The sequence below is a fragment of the Salmo salar genome, chromosome ssa13, assembly GCF_905237065.1.
Source record: "Salmo salar chromosome ssa13, Ssal_v3.1, whole genome shotgun sequence".
NCBI lineage: Eukaryota > Metazoa > Chordata > Actinopteri > Salmoniformes > Salmonidae > Salmo > Salmo salar.
The window spans coordinates 53,023,266-53,048,927 of record NC_059454.1 but is presented as its reverse complement, the minus strand read 5'-3'; the positions used below and the strand labels follow the sequence as shown (position 1 = coordinate 53,048,927).

Sequence of the window (25,662 nt, the reverse complement as noted above, 5' to 3'; positions counted from 1 at the left end):
TGGACAAAATTATTGTAACGGTTGTCTTCATGAATGGACCAAGGCGCAGCAGGTATGTGAATACTCATGGTTATTTTATTACCAAAAAAAGAGTAAAGCATCCACTTGAAAAAAACAATGACGGTGACAACAGTAGCAGTTTTACAGGCTATACACGCAGTGTAAAAACAACTACCCCCAAACCCAAGTGACAAACATACTCCTACATATATGACTCCCAATCAGGAACAACGATCCCCAGCTGTTCCTGATTAGGAGCCACAAGACCAACACAGAACACAAGACTGCCACGTCCTGACCCCAAAACTACAACAACAGCTCCATCTGCTGGTCAGGACGTGACAGTACCCCCCCTCAAGGTGCAGACCCCGGAATGCACCTAACAATGAAAAAAACACCAACAAACAAAAATCCCCAACAAAACCCATAAACAATAACCCCTAAACAATAAGGGAGGGAAGGGAGGGTGGCTGCCGTCAACGACGGCACTGTGCTACACCCTCCCTCCCCAACCCACCTATCCTGGAGGTGGCTCCGGTGCAGGACGTGGACCCTGCTCCACCCTCGGCGTCGCCCACTTCGGTGGAGCCGATAGCTGCGCCAGGCAGACGGACCCCTCGAGCCGGGCCGGAGGACAGGAGGGCCCCTCGGGCTGGGCCGGGGGACAGGAGGGCCCCTCGGGCTGGGCCGGGGGACAGGAGGGCCCCTCGGGCTGGGCCGGGGGACAGGAGGGCCCCTCGGGCTGGGCCGGGGGACAGGAGGGCCCCTCGGGCTGGGCCGGAGAGCAGGAGGGCCCCTCGGGCTGGGCCGGAGAGCAGGAGGGCCCCTCGGGCTGGGCCGGAGAGCAGGAGGGCCCCTCGGGCTGGGCCGGAGAGCAGGAGGGCCCCTCGGGCTGGGCCGGAGAGCAGGAGGGCCCCTCGGGCTGGGCCGGAGAGCATGCGGGCCCCTCGGGCTGGGCCGGAAGGCATGCGGGCCCCTCGGGCTGGGCCGGAAGGCATGCGGGCCACTCGGGCTGGGCCGGAAGGCATGCGGGCCCCTCGGGCTGGGCCGGAAGGCATGCGGGCCCCTCGGGCTGGGCCGGAAGGCATGCGGGCCACTCGGGCTGGGCCGGAAGGCATGCGGGCCACTCGGGCTGGGCCGGAAGGCATGCGGGCCACTCGGGCTGGGCCGGAAGGCATGCGGGCCACTCGGGCTGGGCCGGAGGGCAGGAGGACCACTCGGGCTGGACCGGAGGGCAGGAGGACCACTCGGGCTGGACCGAAGGGCAGGAGGACCCCTCGGGCTGATCCAGACATTCCGGGCACCCTGGCAGATCAGGGCAGGCGGGCACCTCTGGCAGAACCGGGCAGTCCGGCCACTCTGGCAGAACAGGGCAGTCCGGCCACTCTGGCAGAACAGGGCAGTCCGGCCACTCTGGCAGAACAGGGCAGTCCGGCCACTCTGGCAGAACAGGGCAGTCCGGCCACTCTGGCAGAACAGGGCAGTCCGGCCACTCTGGCAGAACAGGGCAGTCCGGCCACTCTGGCAGAACAGGGCAGTCCGGCCACTCCGGCAGAACAGGGCAGTCCGGCCACTCCGGCAGAACAGGGCAGTCCGGCCACTCCGGCAGAACAGGGCAGTCCGGCCACTCCGGCAGTTCAGGGCAGTCCGGCCACTCCGGCAGTTCAGGGCAGTCCGGCCACTCCGGCAGTTCAGCGCAGTCCGGCCACTCCGGCAGTTCAGCGCAGTCCGGCCACTCCGGCAGTTCAGCGCAGTCCGACCACTCCGGCAGTTCAGCGCAGTCCGACCACTCCGGCAGTTCAGCGCAGTCCGGCCACTCCGGCGACTGTTGACTGGCGGGCAGCTCCGACGACTGTTGACTGGCGGGCAGCTCCGACGACTGTTGACTGGCGGGCAGCTCCGTTGACGACTGTTGACTCCTGATGCGTGGGGCAGGTATTGGACGTACCAGCCTGGAGACACGCACCTCCATGCTAGTGTGTCTAGCGGGAAACACCGGACCGAAAGGGCGCACTGGCGGTCTTGAGTGCAGGGTTGGCATCACCCCTTCCGGCTCGATGCTCCCCTTGCCCTGGCACCTGCGGGGCGCTGGTACTGGGCGCACTGGGCTGTGCGTCCGTATAGGCGAGATGGTGCGCACCTCAGCGTAACATGACGCCCTCCACCTCGTACGCACCGCCCTGTAGTCACGGGTAGCTGGCTTACGGCTCTTCCCTGGCCTGGCCAAACTACCCGTGTGCCCCCCCAAAAAAAATCTTGGGGCTGCCTCTCGGGTTCCCTTAGCTCCCTTAACTTGTCCGCCCAGAATTTTCTCTCGTCCTGCCAGGTCCATTCTTCCATTTCCTTCTCCTGTGGCTTCCTCCTCTTCTGCTGCTTGGTCCTTTGGTGGTGGGTAGTTCTGTAACGGTTGTCTTCATGAATGGACCAAGGCGCAGCAGGTATGTGAATACTCATGGTTATTTTATTACCAAAAAAAGAGTAAAGCATCCACTTGAAAAAAACAATGACGGTGACAACAGTAGCAGTTTTACAGGCTATACACGCAGTGTAAAAACAACTACCCCCAAACCCAAGTGACAAACATACTCCTACATATATGACTCCCAATCAGGAACAACGATCCCCAGCTGTTCCTGATTAGGAGCCACAAGACCAACACAGAACACAAGACTGCCACGTCCTGACCCCAAAACTACAACAACAGCTCCATCTGCTGGTCAGGACGTGACAATTATGGACAAAATAGCAAGACTTATTTTTATTTGTCAAATGGCAGCCAAGCATCGATGATCATGTCACCAGAATAAGACCCTCAATATTAATTGGAAAGGAGCATCAAGCTCATCACCTTGCACTTTCATCTGTAGCCTAATAAACTGCATGCTTTCCCGACGAGTCGTTGTGGGACGACCACACAACATGTCATCGCGTGACTTCAAGTTTACTTCAATTTGATGGTTATTATATCAATATTTGCGCATAAAAGCGTTTCCAGCGTCATTTCTCGCACCGTCAGATCCCACCTTGTCTAGCGTATTTTGTTTTGTCGACATTTGGAAAGTTTACTGACACATTTTCTGTTTCCAGCAGGACTGTCGTTACATTGTTTTCCGACATGTACTTTACTCACATAAAAAGGTTGGATGGAAACCTGGTTAGTGATCTGGAAAGGTTCTATATGGAAGAATGGTCTAAGATCACTCCCAATGTTTTCCCCACAAAAGGGCTTTATTACAGACTGAAATACTCCTCAGCATTCTGATTTTCTGTTGGTGTTGTTTGGCATGACAACTAATGAAAAAAACAGGTACAGTAGAAGTTATGACAGGGTAGAAACCAAGGTTAATAGGGACCCTTATTATATTTGAATTCATGGTGCTTAAAAACATAATTGCAGCCTCTTGCGATATGGATGTTGCACATGTCAATATTGCAATTTTGATTAAAATTGTATTAATTGTGCAGCCCTACAAGTTATGGAGGAGAACAAACTCTTTGTGCCAATCTTTTGTATCTCTTATTTTATTCTTTCTCCATCTTTACCTCCATCCCCATCTTTCTCTCTCTCTCCCTCTCTCTCTCTCTTTCTCTCTCTTTCCTCTGTGCATGAAGCATGCCACAGGGCTGGTCTTCTCCTACATGTGTCAGCAAGCACTAGGCCAGGCTGTCATTCTGGACAGCTCCCCCTGCCCCCTCCCATATACCTTTTTACCTTTCCTTCCCCATCCCCCTCTCACCCCCCTTCTCACAGCATCTAATGTGGAAGTGTTGGCTTTCACCCTCCACCTCTCCACCTCTTCTTCAGCATCCATCTCTTGATCCCTCTCTCCCCTAGTCCCCCAGCACCTAATGTGTCACATACTCTCCCTGACTGGGATGAGATGTGACAGATGAGGCAGCCATGCGGACCTGGTCCAAACTGCTGGGCCCGGGGGGTTGTAACGAGGACAGGTAGCAAAGCAGCCTCTCTCTCTGGTTCTAGACAGACGACAGAAAGCCTCCTCTACCCTGTCTCCAGCCCCTCCTTTCTCAACTCTCAGCACTGGGATCATAGTAAGAGAGCTGAATATCTGATGCTATTAGATGGGGAGTGTTTTTTTCCGCATAGCTAGCCAAACCCTTGTTATTCCAAATAGTGACCATAGCAGTTGGCTATATAGTATCAATAGGTCTGGAACCAGGCTAGGGTTACCTTGTACATCAGGGTGATTCTGAGCCATGTTTCTCAATCTGTTAATGAACATTGAAGATAGTATTGTCTTCCTGCCATTTAGAACAATGGAGTGGGTGGTGATCCACTTACAGTGTCCTCTCTCTCACTCCTAACATTTGTCCTTTAGTAGTTTAAACAGCTTTGGAGAAGAGAAATCCTTTGTGTTTGTTGTTCGGGTGTTAAGAACTGAAGTACGCCTTGGCAGGCTTCCCATGTAGTGCTCTTTGCTTTGTTGGGCACTTGGGTTAAATAGAGGCATCAGCAGTGCCCTCTTTCTCTCTGTTGTTGTGGCCAACATTTTTCTCTTGGGTCTGGTCATTGGAATTTCTCTGGGCTTGACTGTGTGCTAGTTGGGCACAATGCTTGCCCCGACTGTGGAATGCGTATTGGTCTGAGGGTTAGATAAAGACACACGGTCACTGTATAAGGGAATGGTTAAAATTGTTGTCTGCCTGGAAGACTCATGCGGAATCGAAACACAAAGAACCTGGTTGCATTAGGACTGTGAAAGCAGCTCCCCTTGTTTAGTGGAAGGTCAATCTCATGGTCCCTTGTGTGGCGGGCCAACATAGTGTGTGTGTGTGTGTGTGTGTGTGTGTGTGTGTGTGTGTGTGTGTGTGTGTGTGTGTGTGTGTGTGTGTGTGTGTGTGTGTGTGTGTGTGTGTGTGTTTTTGTGGGCTTTTGTGTAGCGATAACAGTCCTGTACGTGACCTTGAAGGCTTGGACAGAAATGATCATATTGTCAGCATGTAGTCTCATCTCCATCCACCAACACAAAACTCTCTCTACAGGGCAGTGGAGGCCATGTTTAACACTTTTTTGGTTACTACATGATTCCATATGTGTTATTTCATAGCAAAAATAAAGAAAAACCCTTGAATGAGTAGGTGTGTCCAAACATTTGACTGGTACTATAGCTCCCGGAGTTGTAACGTTAGTAGCGATTCTAGTGTTGTGCCTCTCCCCGTAACCATGGTAGATGTAGCATTAGTATCAAGTATTGACATTTATTTAGCTCACTCTCAATGTCCCTGTACTGTGGCACCTCTCTCCCAAGTTTAAACAAAGTTTTTTTTAAAACACATGTATTTCGACTATCTGGATATACGGGGGGTAAGAATAATGATATTATTCGAATAGTGAAATTATTTTAAATGCCAATGCCTAGTTTGACTGAGCTAAATTGGTCCCAGTGTAATACTCCGTAGACACAGAAGGCCTGTGCTTTCTGTCAGTGTGCTCTCTCTTCCGCCTCAGGAGCTTCTAGCCTGTAAATCAATACCCATCACATCAACAGCATACAGTACTCTGGGGTCCTCATTCACCAACACACTGCTATCTGTGATCAACATTTTTATAGATTTTCTACACACAAACACACATTCATTATACCAGGGGGAGAAAAAGAGAAAGAGAGAATGACCTCCACTGCCCTCCAATCTGTAGAGAGAGTTTTGTGTTGGTGGATGGAGATTAGACTACATGCTGACAACATGATCATTTCTGTCTAAGCCTTCAAGGTCACGTACAAGCTTGAGTTCCAGCTATCTAGAGAAAGGAGGCTTTTTTTAATACACAAGGAAATAGACACACACATACACACTATGTATATAGTCACAGTGTTATATCAATGACTCAGCTGTCAACTGGGAATGAAACCCAGTGAGAAAACAACTCAGCGTGGAGCGAGAAAACCTCATTTCCAATTCGTGCTATGGCATAAAAACAACTCAATGAATTTTTTTTTTTTCATCAGTAGTATTATTGAGATTTATTCATGGTGCTATCCGCTCAGAGCTGTTTCGCTCTGAAAACCTATAAATGATCTCCATTTTGGCCTTCGCAGTCTTTACTTGCTGCCTGGGACACAACAAACCAATTTAGAAGACAAATTGAGACAGAGCAGGAGGGAGATATGGGTTGCTAATAGAGGAACATGTGTCAATCAGAAGAACCTGTATGCACTCTCTTCGTCTCCTCCCTAATTAGTTTGGCGAATGAATGTACTTTCAATATGAATTGAGAGAAAGATGTGGAAAGATTGAAATAACATTTGGCTCTCATTCATAAAATGATCTCATTAAGTTTTTCCACCGTCTATTATGTATTTATTTATACATTTCCTTTGCTCTGCCTCTACAATATGCTATGAAAAAAATAAGCTTGTATTATTATTATTATTATTATTATTATTATTCGATTGGATTGGATGCAAGTAGAGGAGCCCAAATGGGGTTAAAATGGTTCCCAAATGTGCTTCAAACAAGAAGCTTGTGGCTCCTGATGCATGCTTAAACATCATGGAGAACACAGACACACACACACACACGATAATGTCAGGCTTTTTCAATTTGTTCTGGCTTTTTCATCATGGCTTTATTCAGTTGTAGACAGCAGAGGAGATGTGAACTGCTCAATTAACCGTATTCAACCATATGGAATTACACCATATGTTTGGTGGTGGTAGTGTGAAAGTGAAAAACTTTTCTCCTAGCTCCCATTCCCCTCCCTCAGTCACTTCTGTGCTAGCTTCAGTCGCCTCTTGCCACACAGCAAATTTGTGATCGGAAGTTTAACACCCACTTTCTTCTAAATTATATGTGACCATCTCAAATAGTGTTAAACTAACACTTTTCAAATTTTTGATAAACTAACACCCCAAGAGTGTTGGGTCCCTAACACAATGTGTGTTTCAAATTCCGACTTAAATTAGCACTTTCTCAGTGTTAGGGAACTTGTTAGTAACTTGTTTTGGGTAGTTGTTTTAACATTGTAGGGTGTAAAGCCTTATTTGCACATTTATTCCCCAGGGTGCCTTTCGAGTGATTTTAGAGGTACCAGTACCACCCATGACTGTGTTTGCTAGTGACAGAAACATGATTGTTGCATTTAGTGTCTTTCAGTCCTATAGCCTTCACCAATTGAGTGCCTAATATAATATTTGATAATAAAAATTATATTATTTATGACAATACATAACTTAATTTTGACAATACCATACTTCGACAGCCTAGTTTTACCCTAACACAATGGTCTAAAACTCCTGGTTTGCGGCCCCATCGGCAGGTCACATTATGCCGGCTTGCAAAGTGTTATATCATTTCTATTGTAATCCAGCTATAGTTCGGTTAGCCAACAATTCAAACTTTTAATCACCCGCAGCTGTAGTTAGAATGACTGCCAAGCAGTGCTTGATTTGTAAATTGGGAGGTGCCGGGGAAAAAAGTGAGCGTGGTAGGGGGTTGCTCTGGGGGTACTGGAACGCATGACAAAAAAATCACCTTTATAATAAAGCATTGCATGCATATCATCGCATTTGCGTAGTGCATTTGACCTTTTTAGAAACGCATTTTATGCATTTGGCAGAATGGCAGAATGTTTTTTTAATACCGCGCAAATGATCGAAATGACAAGCTACTTTGACACTGACAAACTGAGAATATGAGACCAATAGAAACTACCTTGAATCCATCAGTAGCCTAGGCCTAGGTGTGTGGAGACATATTGTAGGCTACAATATGAGGAGGAAATTATAGTCCTAAACATGCTTTCCAGTTTCAATGACTCACCCAATGATGCGCAGCTCACTCACCAGTGATGGCCAAAGAATTCGTGCCAAAAGCCTATATCTCGCTCTTGTTTTACTTTGCAAAACAATATTTGGAAGTTGATCAAATATTTTGTTAGTCTACAGCAGACAGATTAGAGTCTTCTCTTTTCAGCAGGAGCCATTTGGTTTCCAATATTTGAAATATTGCAAAAGGCCTGTTTTGTCTGCATGCTGTTCACTGACAGATTTGCCGTGCGTTACCGACTGTAGGCTATGCCTTGTTATTGGGCTACACACAATCCACAGCAAGGCTATTTTTTTTAAAATAAGCTGTTGATCCTCTGTGGCTAAATTATGGGCATTTTCATGGTGTAGTAGGCTATTCTGAATTATTTCATTTATTTCTGAACAGAACAGTTATTCTATCACTTTGGCAATTGAATTTAAATTTATCAGGGTTGCTGCAGCTCCTCCTGAACCCTTTGCAAGGCTATGATTTTATAATGAAATGATTAAGTGCTACGCTGGAGATATGTAAGGACCAACGCTGGAGTAGAGAAGCAGGGTAGTCACACATTTATAGTCACACATTTATTCGGAACAGACATGGAACAAGACAAGAACAGCGTCGGCACACGGGTAAACAAGGACATATCACAATCAATGCTGAAGCGGGGAACAGACAGATATAGGGGAGGTAATCAAAGGTAGTCAAAACATAGGTTACAATGTTACGCAAATCATAATCCCCGGCCAACCAAACCAAAATCAACTCTTAGAATATCAGGCTGAAAATCTACTTTTTCACATAATAAAAAAAAAAATATCTAAGAGAGGCAAATTGAATGAACTTTGATCACCTTTATTCACATTTTTACACTGCAAAAAGTGACAATTATTTTTCATGCTGCGAGAGGTACCGGATCCGGCCAAATAGTTCCGGGAACGAAACATTCCAAAACGGAGAGGTGCACTGCTACCAAGGTAGGGAAGATTGATAAATGAGACTACCTAAACCATAAAACTGGAACAACCATCTCAAAAACAGGTGAAATAAGTCCAACCACTTACAGATTGGATTAGTTTAGAAAAATGTATGTTATTTATCTTTGTGTAGTATTAGATCAATGTATCAATCAATGTGCATGCAGAAACATAGATATTAAAATTCACTATTCTAAAAAGCAACCTGCAACAAAGCATACTGGGAATGATATAATAAGGAGGCCCCTCCCATGTCTTTTTCCCTCTGAGAGAGTGACAACACAGCCGATTAACAACACCACGCGGTGGTGATTCCATTGTGATTTAAAATAACACTTCATTTATTCACTGCAGGTGGTGTCAATTTCAATCCCGCTGGTGTTAACCCTACTTGAATCAATACTCAGATACAACACTTTTGACCTCAACACCAAGATTTCAGCAAGTTTTCTGTACGGGTTGTCATTGCAAATAATAATTATTAAAAGTCATCACAGTTCTCTTGTTTATTAAAAGTCATCACAGTTCTCTTGTTTATTAAAAGTCATCACATCCTCTTGTTTATTAAAAGTCATCACATCCTCTTGTTTATTAAAAGTCATCACATCCTCTTGTTTATTAAAAGTCATCACATCCTCTTGTTTATTAAAAGTCATCACATCCTCTTGTTTATTAAAAGTCATCACATCCTCTTGTTTATTAAAAGTCATCACATCCTCTTGTTTAGAACTCTTTCTCTCCCTGACATATGAATACCATTCCCTGATAGGCTCAGTCCCTATGAATGGTTCCTGAAGACTAGAGTGCTGCTGTAGCTAATAGAGAACGGTTAATACCAGTAAGTGGCTTTTCAATGGGGTCAAGAGTCAATGGTATTTGTCTCTAACTCTCTCCCTCCCCTGCGTCCGCCACTCCTCTCCGCCTCAACCACCATCACAATCAATTAAAAGGCTTTCCCAACTTTATGTAGAACAACAGTTATCAGACCGGGGAACATTGGAAGCTATAAGCTGTAATATTTTGGTTGAATTCATGTGTGCGTTGTCAATATCCTCCACATTAATGGTTGTCAGGGGCAACAAGCAGCCAGCCCTCAGGACTGAGATTGCCCGCCCACTGTGAGGGAACTGTCATGGTGGGGTCGACAAGTACGCCCGCACACACACACATATACACACAAACGCTCGCACGCAAGCACACACACACGTACACATGCTGGCACCCACATGAACAAATACTATCGTATACTATTTTAAAATACTATAGTATACACTGTAGTATATAAAAAAGAAATTGTATGCACTATAGTAATTACTGTAGTGTTTTTGTGGACTGTAGTGTACTATAGTATTCCAACAGTATACTACAAAATTCTACAGTAAGTACTACACATGATCAAGGTATACTACATTGTGTAGAACAGTATACTACTGTTTACTTCAGAATTCTAAGTACTGTAGTATTCTATATTGAGCTGAAGTGTTTTTTCATGTGGGCGCACACACACACACACACACACACACACACACACACACACACACACACACACACACACACACACACACACTTAAATGGACACTGTCTGCTGAAGCACAGAGTTCTCCATTTCAAAAAGCCCTGACTGTTATCCCTCCAGGGATGGAAACAAATTGCCTTCCCCTTTGTGGAAAAGAGAACGCCATATTTATTTCCCCCCCTGATATGTGTGTCCTGCCGTGCTTGTTGTGAGTGAGAAAGAGGCAGTGATACTTGATAAAATCAAACATGTATGTTTCTGTGAAAAGACTCCAATTGACATGGAGCCAAGACTGCCCTGGTGAAAAATAAAATGCGGCATGAAATAATTTGACCCAAGTTAAAACTGGAGCACTCAGCTATTTTAGAATATGAGGCACTCTTAGTCCAACTAAACGGATAGGGTTTTCGTGTCCTGAGAAATCTCAGGAATAGCAGAAGATGACGATGTCCCAATTCACTACTCTAAATGTAACCTCTAAAAGAGTATTGATATTCAGACAACTGAAACTCCTCACAAAGGTTATTGTAAATAGATTCACCATTTTATATCCAATCAAGCCCCTTTCTCTGGATTATCAACCCTAAAGAGGTGGACACATTGAGCTCTTGGAGGTAAAAGCATTAATCACCTTCACAGAGCAGCTTTTCACTAAGGAGGGTGTGTGTGTGTGTGTGTGTGTGTGTGTGTGTGTGTGTGTGTGTGTGTGTGTGTGTGTGTGTGTGTGTGTGTGTGTGTGCGTGCGTGCGTGCGTGCGTGCGTGCGTGCGTGCGTGCGTGCGTGCGTGCGTGCGTGCGTGTACGTGTGTGTGTACGCGTGTGGGTGGGTGGGTGGGTGCGTGCATTACTCACTGTGTGTGTTACTCCCTGACTAAGATAGATGTAGAAGGGCTCTTTGAGATGGAAGGATTGTAACGTGAGAGATTTGTCGTCAGTTCTTCTTCCCTCCCTGGCCTTTGGATGGATAACTGGATGGAGTAGATCTGGTCCACTTTGCATATCTGTGTTCTCTCATCTGCAGAGACAACAACACATCAACCAACTGGCTGCACAGCCTTGCTTTGATACCAGCTCACTATGACTATCTACTTCCCTGATTTACATTTGTGATAAAAGGGCTCACAATGAACAAAGATCTGCCGTGATTGTCACACAGGTTCAAGCACACACACATACACCTACACACACTCGGTGTAATTGCATGAGAAAGTGGATGTTGTTGATCAGAGCTGTGTTAACACACACACACACTCACAGTAGAGGCATGTCCAGAGGAATGGATCATAATTAACTGTGCTGGGCCTAGATTGACTTTCATCACAGGGTCATTTATTTCAATTAGATCACCCATGCCTAGACAACTACACACACGGCACACACACGCACACACACACACACGCTTGGACGACTTAATCTGCTGGCCGGCCCTGCTGGAACAATCAGCTTCTCACAGAGAGAGAGAGGGAGAGATAGAAGAGGGGCACTGAGGTGTCTGGATGACAAAACACTGTCCTTCAGTAGTTATTTACCTTGGCTGTCCTCAGAGCACAATGTCATAAACTTCCTATACATGACAGTGTGACCTTTTTAGATATGTGAACTTGACTCAATCAAACTACACAGTATATTGTGATACATGTTCTTGGGTAGATTACATTGTTCTGGTTGTTATCACTTACCTGTTAATCATGGAACATAATACAATATCAATGTCCATATCATTCATTTCATATGATATCCATACCATAGTAGTGTGTTTGGTCTATGGCTTTTTATTGAGCTGCCATCATGGCCAGCTCTTCCATTTCAAATGTGAAATGGAAATATAAATTTAAATAATTTCCTCTATATGAACTCATCCCTCTCGCCTCTCTCCGTTCCCTGCAGATCCAGTGCTCCCCCAGGCTGGCCCAGACCCACACCACGTTGATGCTGGTGGGCTCTCACCTCCTCTTCGTCCTGCGCTCCCCCATCCCTCCATCCAGTGATGGCGATGAGTACCGACCCGGGCTGCAGAAGGGACGACCTCAGCCCTGACCCCGACCCAATGACCCCTGACCGCAGTGACCTCACCGCCATGATGGCCACCGTGACTGTGACGACCACTGAGACGGGCGGCTCACCGGCCAATGGAGTGAGGATTGGGGCTCAGCAAGTAGGAGCTAAGAAGGGCCCTGCTCAGCGGCCACACCTCTCAGGGAGGAAGCTGTCGCTACAGGAGCGGGGCACGTACCCATCTGGGAGGTCAGGAGGGGCTCACGTCTCCCCCCGTGTGGTACGCAGACCCACCGTGGAGTCCAAACGGGTCTCCATCTCAGACGCCGAGGTGAGGGAACTGACTCTGCACCTACACAGGGAGAGATAGAGAAATTAAATTCAATGAAATAAAAATTATTATTGCTCCTCTGGAATAAATTGAGTTGAATTAAGAGGGCTAACTGTTAGGGTTATAAGGGGTTTGAAGGCATAGTTAAGTGGTAGAGCATCTGGCAGAATATCAAGAGGTTCACGTTCATCTGGGTTTAAATAAAGGATGATGTCACGTCCTGGCCAGTATAAGGTTAATTGTTTTTGTAGTTTGGTCAGGACGTGGCAGAGGGTATTTGTTTTATGTGGTTCGGGGTGGTGTGTTTGTGTAAAGGGTGTTTGATTTAGTTTTTCCGGGTTTTTGGTTGATGGTCTATGTGTTTGTATTCTATGGTTAGTCTGGTGTGTGTGTTTCTATGTTTGGTTAATTGGGGTTGGGACTCTCAGTTGAAGGCAGGTGTTGTCTATCTGCCTTTGATTGAGAGTCCCATATATTAGGGTGTGTTTGTGTGTGTGATTTGTGGGTGATTGTTCTGAGTTTAGCCTTGTGCCTGACCAGACTGTCTGTATTTCGTTCGGTCATTTGTTTTGTTATTTTGTACGTTCATTTTGGAAGTTAATAAATCTCAAGATGAGCATACACATACCTGCTGCGTTTTGGTCCTCCATTACCGACGACAAGCGTGACAGATGAATAGAATAAAATGTTACAAAATACAAAATACCAAATGTTGAGGACACGAGCCAAAGCTAGTGAAAAAAAATCATATTTTCTTCTTGTTGCAGTCAAGGTTGGCGTGAGTGTTTTAGCTGTGCGTGTTGTGACCAGGGTTCTCAGACATTGAATGAGTAGGATTGTATGGTCCACCGTGCAATTGTGACTCGTGCTTTTTAATGCAAAGTAGACTTCTGTTTCTGTATTAGATAGAAAGTGAATGTCCTGCGTGTGATGTGCCACTAAGCGGTCAGTCAGACAGAGGGGTCAGCTCAGGAGATTTCTCTCTCTTAGAGCTTAAGTCTTAACAGCGTGTGTGTGTGTGTGTGTGTTCAGTGCGTGTAGCCTACATGTGTGCTCTGAATGAATCAGTGCTATGCTCGGGGACATGAAATCTGTAATCTACATCTTGAATATTCTGCCTCTAGCTGAATTACCATCTGGTCTCATCTGAGAGAGCACTAGGAAATAGTCTCCAAGAGTGCGTACTAAATGGCACCCTATTTCCTAGAGCCCTGGTCAAAAGTAGTCCCCTTAATAGAGAATATGGTGGCATTTGGGATGAAGACTTACTCTTCACTACTTCAGTTAATCTTCGACTATACACTCCTCAAGAAGTGGAATCCAAATCATGTACCTAATAGTTAATACCCAAGTGGATCCAATTGCAATACTGTGGGGAATTGTGTATTACCGGTAAAACAAATACATATCTCCAGTCATGCATTCAATTGAGACATCCTGTCATTTTCTTCCCATTAAAATGTATCTTTGGAGAATTATTGAATGTCAGAGTACATCAGTCTTCACGTCATTATTGAGTGTTGTATTAGAATTAGGGTATTACATAAAGAACATGTGGTTGATTGGTCACATCGGTGAGCTCAGCAGGTACCTGATTCACTCACTTACATGTAGGTGCAATCAAGTCACACGTGTGTGTGTGTGTGTGTGTGTGGTTTGTGCGTGCTGATAATGACATCCTATGGGTGGACAGAGAGAGCAGGAGTAGGGATCATGACTGTTAGTCAATACCGCTTTACCTTGTGTGGGACACATCCTCCTCTATACCAGCCCCCTGATAAACACTCAAAGTGGCATGGTGTTTTATGTACAGAGAGGCTCAGGAGTTGGTTGTCTGGACATGGAATGAGAAGGAAATAACCAGTATAGTATATAGACTATTTCTTACATTTAAGGACCTGTACACAATTAGGTTTCACATCTGATGTAAAATGAATTTGTCACAATCGTTATGAAACATCTTATATGTTTGTGATAGAGGTTTTGTCTGCACAACCCTTGTGTACTTATTTTTGTTCAGAGAAACTCTGTTGAATCACAACCATTATGCCAAATGTGTTGTACATCAGTTGTACAACTTGAGTGTATTCCACCAGCTTCTCTGAAAGACTCTTTTTAATGAAAGGTTGGTTTTCCTCTTTTTTCAGTTCAGTTAGTAGAACTGTCAGGTAGGGAGATGAGTGTATCCTACTTTGGTATGACATGCTAGCCACTCTGACTGACACATGGAGAATGTTCAGAAATACAAATGTGGGAATGAGCAGTTTAAGGGTTCTTTCTGGCTCTGGCTGTCAGTTTGTCTCAAATGGCACCTTGTTCCCTAGTTCCCTAGTTCCCTTGTTCCCCTGGTCAAAAATAGTGCACTATATAGGGAATAGGGAGTCATATGGGACGCACAGAGGTTAGCAGAATCCGGGCTTAGGATCCGTCCCAGATGGCACCCTATTCCCCGTAGGGCTCTGGTCAAAAGGAGTGCACTTTTAGGGAATAGGGTGCCATTTGGGACTCATGAACGTTGTTCACGCTGTGCATTCTGTGGTGGTATACAGGCTATAGCGGTGCTGATTGACAAGGAACCAGGAAATGCTTCTGACCTCACCCACAATGGATAACCTACGGCAGGGGTCGGCAACAGGTGGACATCCATTCGTGGGAATACTTGGTGAACAGATTCCCTAAATGAAACAATTTTCCTGCTGAATTCCTGCTAATTTTAGCATTTTTGAGCAAACCTCAAACCATCCCACGGGTGATTGTTTTTAATAAAAAAATACTAAAATCATCAAGAATTCAGCAGAAAATTTGTTCACTGGGCCTCCCAAGTGGAGCAGCGGTCTGCATCGCAGTGCTAGAGGCATCACTACAGACAAGTGGAGGCTGGTGACTTGAAAAATTGAGGAGGATGGGAGACCCACGGTATAGGTGCGGAACATCCAATGTGCCAGTGGTTGAGCGGGCTCGTGAGACGTGGCTTCAGTTCATGTCAGGAGAAAGTTGACAATGGTAGTGGAGTGGAGTAGTTATCACCTCTTAATCAGGGAACAGGAAGGGACTTAGCTGTAAATACAAATAGCAGATACATTCCATTACAGCTGCGCCATCGTAGGTTTGGACAACGAGTTTCTCTATGAAGTCAAATTCAGACATCTCAAATTCATAAAGTCAAACACAGACTGCGCATCTCGCCCACTTGACACATCAAAGTAGCCCAAGAAACGTTCCTGAATAAAGCCCTGATCATCCACATACCTGACGATAACTGACACCTGCAAGCAGACTGGTGGCACCATAGGTCCCAGAGTGGGCCGGGAGTTTTTCCTTATATGTTAACCTAACTAGGAAAACTCTGGACCCTATAAGGTATGACAGTGATTAATCAGTTGTAAAAAGGTTTTCTGTGGGCTATGATGGTTTTAAAAAAACTCCTGGAAAAAACTCCTGGCCCTGGGGGGGGTTGAAAACCCTGCCAAACTGCAGCTACCTTATATTTGTTCATATACAGTATATTTAAGGGAAAGAAAAAGGGTACCTAGTCAGATGTACAACCGTATGCATTCAACTGAAATGTGTCCTCCGTATTTAACCCAACTGAATCAGAGAGGTGTGGGGGGCTGCCATAATCGACATCCACGACTTTAGACTAGATTAGGAGAAGCATAGACAATACTCACAATACTCAAAACTCACAAGGCTGAGCTTGCTTTATGCATGTTTGCATCATGCAGGCCAATGCAACTGTAGGCCTTCTACATTGTTTTACTCTGTCATCACTATGAGGTTGATTGATTAATTCCAGTTAATAACATTGGAAATAAAAACTAATAGGCAGCCTAGCCAGCCCAATTTTGAATATAAACTAAATTTGATCACATTCACATTTTCTCCGGACACACAAATGGACTATAAATACATAACGTTACCAATTAGTTTACCCTGACCAGATGGACAGGGCACATAGGCTGTATGCATCTGCTATTATTAGTAGCCTACGGTTGATCAGACTGAAACATAGTCTTGTTTTCATCCCATACAGCATGTCAGATTTCTAATGCTGCAACATTTATGTCATGAGTTTTTGCTTGTGTCTGTCCGGAGTGATGATGTGTTATCATCTTTGCTAAATAAATACTGGAGGAAAGTGGAAAGCTGAGCACACTCAAAAAAATGCGCTGCGTCTTTAATCTAACTTTTAATGGATGGTAGCTATCAAATCATTCTGAATTGTTTTTGACATCCCAGAAAAGACAGTCGAAAGTTCGATATGTTCAGCAAGTAAAGCATCGTAACGTGCAATTATCTCTGCAAGCTCCTTGTAGTTGCCCTTGTTGGCGGAACTTTCCGTCTTGTCGTGTCCTCTAAAAGCAAATTCTTGCATGGCCAAAAACGCAGTGGTGTTGAAACATCCCTGTTTCTTCTTACTTTCTTGTTTGAATACGCAGACCTTTGTCATAATCGATGCAGCTTTTTCCCAGAAGGTTGAATCTGATGTAGGCATTTATCTGCTCCCTGCTTTTGTTTTGCCGTTTAGCTCAATGTTCTTCAGGTCACTGTACCCACCTTTTGACCAAGGCTCAGACTTTCAAAAAAGCAGGCAAGGCCAGCAATACAGGCGGCTTGATGAAAGGCTCCCTGTCAATTCCCACCTTTTCTGTGTACCCCAGAGAATGAAAGGGGTTCTTCAGCAAAAAGTCCACCAGATTTTTGGCAGTGTTGGCCATTCTATCATTCTGGTGGAGAAAACTGCACACTCAAGCTGGTAGCTAGCTAGCTATTGAAGTTAGCAAGGAAAATGTAAATAAATTGCACTAACTGGACACAAAAATTATCAGGAATCAAGGTAAGACCCAGATGCAGACTGTCGAAGTAACAATGTTTATTGTAGCAACAGGGAAAAGACAGGTCAGGGCAGGCAGGGGTCGATAATCTGGGGTAGGGCAAAGGTACAGGACAGCAGGCAGACTCAGGGTCAGGGACAGGCAGAGTTCAGTAATCCAGAGGTGGAGCAAAGGTACAGTCAAAAACTAGGAGGACGAGAAAAGAGAGGCTGGGAAAAGATAGAAGCTGACAGGAAACATGCTGGTAAGCTTGAACAAACAAGACGAACTGGAAACAAACAGACAGAGAACACAGGTATAAATACACAGGGATAATTGGAAAGATGGGTGAAACCTGGAGGGGGGTGGAGACAAGCACAAGGACAGGTGAAACAGATCAGGGTGTGATAAAAATAAAGTTCTAAAACCAAGAAAAACTATTTATAATTGAGAAGAGACACACTGAGTGTGCAAACCTCCTCCGTCTCCTGTAATTAGAAAAAACACATTTGAGTTGAATAATATAAAAAAAATGCTCAACTATCACTCTTCAATCTTAATCTCTATCCAGCAATGACACCAAGCAACACATAGAACCCCCATAATGCTCTGTGGCACAACCCCAACACAACACACTAGGTTCATTCTCTGATCCTAATTCTATTATTGGATGGATAACATGTCAGTTCATACTGCAAAAGCTTTGATTGTTTGGAGGACGTCCTTCGGAAGTGGTCATAATTACCATGTATGTCTATGGAAGGGAGTGAGGCCTATGAACCTCATGGATTTTGTATTGAAGTCAATGCAGCCAGAGGAGGACGGAAGTTAGCTGTCCTCCGGCTACACCATGGTGCTACCCCAGACAGTGCTGTTGAGGCTACTGTAGACCTTCATTGCAAAACAGTGTATTTTAATCAATTATTTTTTTGACACGAATATATTTAGTATAGCTTTATCTAAAAAGGATAACTTTTTTAATGTTTCACTTTTTTTTTTTTTATGAAATTTCACTGAGGAGCCTCCACTGCTACAGACCCGGGTTCAATCCCGGGCTGTGTCGCAGCCAACCACGACCGGGAGACCCAAGACATGGTGCACAATTGGCCCAGCATCGTCCGGGTTAGGGGAGGGTTTGGCAGGCTGGGATGTCCTTGTCCCATCGCGCTCTAGCGACTCTTTGTGGTGGGCCAGGCGCATGCACGCTGACTTCGGTCGCCAGCTGTACGGTGTTTCCTCCGACACATTGGTGCAGCTGGCTTCGGGGTTAAGCGAGCAGCATGTCAAGAAGTAGTGTGGCTTGGAGGGTTCGTGTTTTGGAGGACACATGGCTCTCGACCTTCGCCTCTCCTGAGTTGGTATGGGAGATGCAGCGATGGGACAAGATTGTAACTACCAATTGGAAACCACGAAATTGTGGAGAAAAAGGGGTAAATAGAATAAAAATGTGTTCACCAATTATTTCCATGAATAAAAGAAGAGACATACACTGAGTGTGCAAAACATTAGGATATTGAGTTCCTAATATTGAGTTGCACCCCCCTCTTTTGCCCTCAGAACAGCCTCAATTTCTAGGGGCATGGACTTCTACAGGGTTCTACAGGGATGCTGGCCCATGTTGACTCCAATGCTTTCCAAAGTTGTGTCAAGTTGGCTGGATGTCCTTCGGGTGGTGGACCATTCTTGATACACACGGGAAACGGTTGAGAATGAAAAATCCAGGAGCGTTGCAGTTCTTGACACACTCAAACCGGTACGCCTGGCACCTACTACCGTACCCCATTCAAAGAGACTTAAATATTTTGTGTTGCCCATTCACCCTCTGAATGGCATACATACACAATCCATGTCTCAAATGTCTCAAGGATTAAAAATCCTTCTTTAACGTGTCTCCTCCCCTTCATCTACACTGATTGAAGTGGATTTAACAAGTGACATCAATAAGGGATCATTGCTTTCACCTCGATTCACCTGGTCAGTCTATGTCATGGAAAGAGCAGGTGTTCCTAATGTTTAGTACACTCAGTGAATGTGATCGTGTCTCAATGTAATCAAGGTATGAAATTATATATATATATATATATTTGGCTTAGTTGTGGTCAATTTGCAGTGTACAAATGATTATAATTATGTCCCGCCCCCTCGACCATCCGCTCCGACAACAATCGGCCCGCGGCTGAATCAAGTTCCAACCCCTGACCTACAGTATAATGGCATAGAGAGAACATGTTTTTCCTCTATTATTAAGCGGTGGAGTATTTTTTCAATGTTTGTCATTGTTTCTGTCTGTCTCTTTCTCTCGCAGTCACTATGCTTCGCCTCTCTTTCTTTCTCCTTCCGTACCTTCTTGCTCTATTTTTCTCCCTGCTACTCTCTCATCCCCCCCTCTCCACCATTCATTTTATTTATGTGGCTTTAATTTCAGGCTCTTGTTTTTAAACCGAGGATTAAACACAGTAATCTGTAGAGAAACACCTGAAACAAACAATGCAGAGATACTTTAACAGTATTCGACAAAACACAGCACACAGAAGCATGATTACAACCACATCCACAATAGCATCCCACATCCTTTGTCTCATATATTTTATGTTCCTGTAGAATCTCTCCCTTTCCTCTCTCTCTCTCATCTCTCGTCTTTTGTCTCTCTCCCCCCACACTCTCTCCTCACTTCCCAACCACAATGACAGCATCACCTTCCCACTTTGCAGAAAAAGCATGAGCAGCGTTGTGGCACCAATAAATCTCCCTTCTCTAATTATTGACTCATCACCCAATATTTAGTCAGGGTTGACTAATGTCTATCCTCCCGCAGTGCACTCAGGTATGTGTGTGTGTCTCTGCGCTCACTGAGGGGTTGGAAGAAACTATTGATCACTCTCTCCTACAGGGCCACTTCGAGTTGAGGGACAGAACTAAAATGGAGGTGTAGTTTATACTCTTCTCCACCTCCATGCTAAGTAAATTAAGGAAAAGAAAGAGATGGTTTTGTTGCCATACTAGTGAAGCAGCAGCAGGCTACACAGGAGGTTTGTTTGGTTGGAGATTCTCTCAGTGAGCTACAGTATTCATGACTTTGTCTAAGTGTGCATCCCAAATGACACCCTATTCCCTACATAGTACACTTGTTTTGATCAGTTACTAAATGAGGAACATGATAGCCATCCTCCCTGTAAGACATGAGGAGAAATTAGAAATCAATGGACGAGGAGAGGAGGAAGAGACGTGTCAAGGGAGAGATGCATAGAAGGAAATGACAGCTCAGCAACTCTCACCCCCGAGAGGGTAGAAGGGAGTGGAGGGATGGGTGGAGTAATAGAGGGAGGGAGGGAGGAATGGCTTTCTGGGTCATCTGATGCAGTAGCCCATCCGTGACGAGGACTTACAAGTTGTGCTTTCCGAGATGGCGTTCTGCACACCACAGTTGTACTGTGCCGTTATTTGCCTGTTTGTGGCCTTCGACCTCATTAAAAAGCTGTTTTCGCCGACTGGACTGCCACTGACTGGATGTTTTTTGTTTGTTGCAACATTCTTGGTAAACTCTAGACACTGTTGTGCGTGAAAAGCTCAGGAGGCCAGACATTTTTGAGATACTGGAACCAGTGGTGTAAAGTACTTAAGTAAAAGTACTTTAAAGTACTACTTAAGTCATTATTTTGGGGATCTGTGCTTTACTTTACTATTTATATTTTTTACAACTTTTACTTTTACTTCACTACATTCCTAAAGAAAATTATGTAATTTTTACTCCATACATTTTCCCTGACAGCCAGAAGTACTCGTTACATTTTGAATGGCTGGCAGGACAAGAAAATGCTCAAATTCATGCACTTATCAAGAGAACATCCCTGGTCATCCCTATTGCCTCTTATCTGGCGGACTCACTGAACACAAATGCTTCGTTTGTAAATTATGTCTGAGTGTTGGAGTGTGCCCCTGGCTATCCGTAAATTAAAAAAACAAGAAAATTGTGCCGTCTGGTTTGCTAAATATAAGGAATTTGAAATGATTTATACTTTTAATACTTAAGTATATATTAGCAATTACATTTGCTTTTGATACTTAAGTATATTTAAAACCAAATACTTTTTTACTTTTACTCAAGTAGTATTTTATATGGGTGACTTTCACTTTTACTTGAGTAATTTTCTATGAAGGTATCTTTACTTTTACTCAAGTATGACATTTGGGTACTTTTTCCACCACTGACTGGAACTGGCGCGCCTGGCACAGATGATCATACAACGCTCAATGTCACTTAGGTCAGTCGTTTTGCCCATTCTAACATTCAATCGAACACTAACTGAATGGCTCGATGCCTGTCTGCCTGCTTTATATAGCAAGCCACGGCCACGTGACTCACTGTCTGTATGAGTTAACAATTTTAGTGAATGGGGTGGTGTACCTAATAAACTGAGTATATATCATAAGGCCATTAGTTGAGGGCCTAGTTATACCATTACGCAGTGGTTTTAGGAAACCCCTGGTTTATAGGCCACATCTGGCCTGCAAGTCACATTATGTTGGCTTGCAAAGTGATGTGTAATTCCTATTGGAATCCAGCCAGTGTTAGGATATCCAACAAGTAAATTTTTTTATCATCTGCAACCTGCATTCAGACTGACTGCCAGGGTAGGGAAGATTGAATACTGAGACTACCTCAATGATCTAAACTGGAACAACCATCTCAGTAATGGGTGCAATAAATCCAACTACTAACAGATTAGTTTAGTAAAAAAAAAACGTTATTTATCTTTGTGTAGCATAACATTAATCAGCCAATCAATGTACATGGCCGTCATTGTAAAATAAGAATTTGTTCTTAACTGACTTGCCTAGTTAAATAAAGGTTAAATAAAAATAAAAACATGCAAAAACACATATTAAATAAACAATTCTGAAAATCACCCTGCAATACCGCATCTTGGAAAATATGATATATTTATGTAGAACCCTTCTTGCCTTCCAAAGAATCATCAAATAACCCTTTCTTCCCAAAAACGCTACGCATGTTAAAGATTCTAGGTAGAACCCTTTGCCTTACAAAGAACCGTTGTCTTCCAAAAAGGGTTCTTCAGTTCAAAACGAATCTTGGTAGAGCCCTATCCCTCCGCCAAGAACCGTTTTGGAACCCTTTTTTCTAAGCATGTAGGGAGGGGACAGGGCCACTCTGATGATGATGAGGTGATGGAGTAAGACATTGTGATTTATGAAGACCTGGGTGATTTATTGAGGTGTGTGTGTGTGTGTGTGTGTGTGTGTGTGTGTGTGTGTGTGTGTGTGTGTGTGTGTGTGTGTGTGTGTGTGTGTGTGTGTGCATGTTTTTGTATGTTTTGTATGTCCTTCAGCATGGCACAGCTCTTTATCCATCAGCTCAGATACAGTATATACTGCAGTGGAGATGTCACTGAGCATGCGCCAAACAATAGCTGGACCTGGCACAATGGGCTAACGACAGTGTCTGGTTTCTCTTTATCTCTCCCTCGCTGTCCCTCTCTCTCTCTCGCTCACTCACTTTCACTTCCTGCATCTCACTCCACATACAGTAGCATACCTTACACTCTGTCTCACTGTGTGTTTGTGTCTTCATACCTCTTGTAGTACTACGCTTGACTCACACCCTCTCTGGCTCTCCCTATGCAGTGGCACACGCCACTCATCCCCCGTACTGTACAGTACTACACTACCTCACCCTCTGTGCTGTACTACACTACCTCACCCTTTATGCTGTACTACACTTCCTCACCCTCTGTGCTGTACTACACTACCTCACCCTTTATGCTGTACTACACTTCCTCACCCTCTGTGCTGTACTACACGTCCTCACCCTCTGTGCTGTAATACACGTCCTCACCCTCTGTGCTGTACTACACTACCTCACCCTTTATGCTGTACTACACTTCCTCACCCTCTGTGTTGTACTACACGTCCTCACCCTCTGTGCTGTACTACACGTCCTCACCCTCTGTGCTGTACTACACTACCTCACCCTTTGTGCTGTACTACACTTCCTCACCCTCTGTGCTGTACTACACATCCTCGCCCTCGGTGCTGTACTACACTACCTCACCCTCTGTGCTGTACTACACTACCTCACCCTTTATGCTGTACTACACTTCCTCGCCCTCTGTGCTGTACTACACGTCCTCGCCCTCTGTGCTGTACTACACGTCCTCGCCCTCTGTGCTGTACTACACGTCCTCACCCTCTGTGCTGTACTACACTACCTCACCCTCTGTGCTGTACTACACTACCTCACCCTCTGTGCTGTACTACACTACCTCACCCTCTGTGCTGTACTACACTCCCCTCACCCTTTGTGCTGTACTACTAGACCCAAACTGCTACAGAACTATATCTATTTTACCCTGCCTTTCTAAGGTCTTCAAAAGCCAAGTTAACAAACAGATTACCGACCATTTCGAATCCCACCGTACCTTCTCCGCTATGCAATCTGCTTTCAGAGCTGGTCATGGGTGCACCTCAGCCATGCTCAAGGTCCTAAACGATGTCATAACCGCCATCGATAAGAGACATTACTGTGCAGCCGTATTCATCGACCTGGCCAAGGCTTTCGACTATGTCAATCACCACATTCTTATCGGCGGACTCAACAGCCTTGGTTTCTCAAATGATTGCCTTGCCTGGTTCACCAACTACTTCTCTGATAGAGTTCAGTGTGTCAAATCGGAGGGCCTGTTGTCCGGACCTCCGGCAGTCTCTATGGGGGTGTCACAGGGTTCAATTCTTGGGCCGACTGTCTTCTCTGTATACAGTACATCAATGATGTCGCTCTTGCTGCTGGTGATTCTCTGATCCACCTCTACGCAGACGACACCATTCTGTATACCTCTGGCCCTTCTTTGGACACTGTGTTAACTAACATCCAGAAGCTTCAATGCCATACAACTCTCCTTCCGTGGCCTCCAACTGTTCTTAAATGCTAGTAAAACTAAATGCATGCTCTTCAACCGATCGCTGCCCGCACCTGCCCGCCCATCCAGCATCACTACTCTGGACGGTTCTGACTTAGAATATGTGGACAACTACAAATACCTAGGTTTCTTGGTTAGACTGTAAACTCTCCTTCCAAACTCACACTAAGCATCTCCAATCCAAAATTAAATCTAGAATCGGCTTCCTATTTCACAACAAAGCATCCTTCACTCATGCTGCCAAACATACCCTCGTAAAACTGACCATCCTACCGATCCTTGACTTCGGCGATGTCATTTACAAAATAGCCTCCAACACTCTACTCAACAAATTGGATGCAGTCTATCACAGTGCCATCCGTTTTGTCACCAAAGCCCCATATACTACCCACCACTGCGACCTGTACGCTCTCGTTGGCTGGCCCTCGCTTCATACTCGTCGCCAAACCCACTGGCTCCAGGTCATCTACAAGTCTCTGCTAGGTAAAGCCCCGCCTTATCTCAGCTCACTGGTCACCATAACAACACCCACCCGTAGCACGCGCTCCAGCAGGTATATCTCACTGGTCACCCCCAAAGCCAATTCTTTCTTTGGCCGCCTTCCATTCCAGTTCTCTGCTGCCAATGACTGGAATGAACTGCAAAAATCACTGAAGCTGGAGACTCATATCTCCCTCACTAGCTTTAAGCACCAGCTTCAGAGCAGCTCACAGATCACTGCACCTGTACATAGCCCATCTGTAAATAGCCCATCCAACTACCTCATCCCCATACTGTATTTATTTATTTATCTTGCTCCTTTGCACCCCACTATCTCTACTTGCACATTGATCCTCTGCACCTCTACCATTCCAGTGTTTAATTGCTATATTGTAATTACTTCGTCACCATGGCCTATTTATTGCCTTACCTCCTTTATCCTACCTCCTTTGCACATACTGTATGTAGACTTTTTTCTACTGTATTATTGACTTTATGTTTGTTTATCCCATGTGTAACTCCATGTTGTTTTGGTCGCACTGCTTTGCTTTATCTTGGCCAGGTCGCAGTTGCAAATGAGAACTTGTTCTCAACTAGCCTACCTGGTTAAATAAAGATGAAATAAAAAAACAAAAACAAAAACAACTGCTGTACTACACTGCCTCACCCTCTGTGCTGTACTACACTGCCTCACCCTCTGTGCTGTACTACACTCCCTCACTCTCTGTACAGTACTACACTACCTCACCCTCTGTGCTGTACTACCCTCTCCTCACTCTCTGTACAGTACTATACTCCCCTCACCCTCCGTGCTGTACTACACTCCCTCACCCTCTGTGCTCTAC

The 25,662-nt window shown here is 44.9% G+C and overlaps 1 protein-coding gene across 1 annotated transcript in view; it reads left to right on the top strand.

Annotated features, from left to right (window-relative positions):
- The window catches only part of camkk1a (calcium/calmodulin-dependent protein kinase kinase 1, alpha a), a 137,209-nt gene that overhangs the window by 20,920 nt on the left and 90,627 nt on the right, over window positions 1-25,662 (top strand). The window contains exon 2 of the mRNA XM_014136604.2: window positions 12,150-12,588. Within this exon, the coding sequence (XP_013992079.1) occupies window positions 12,250-12,588 (339 nt within the window). The 5' untranslated portion in view covers window positions 12,150-12,249. The remainder of the gene's footprint in view (window positions 1-12,149; window positions 12,589-25,662) is intronic.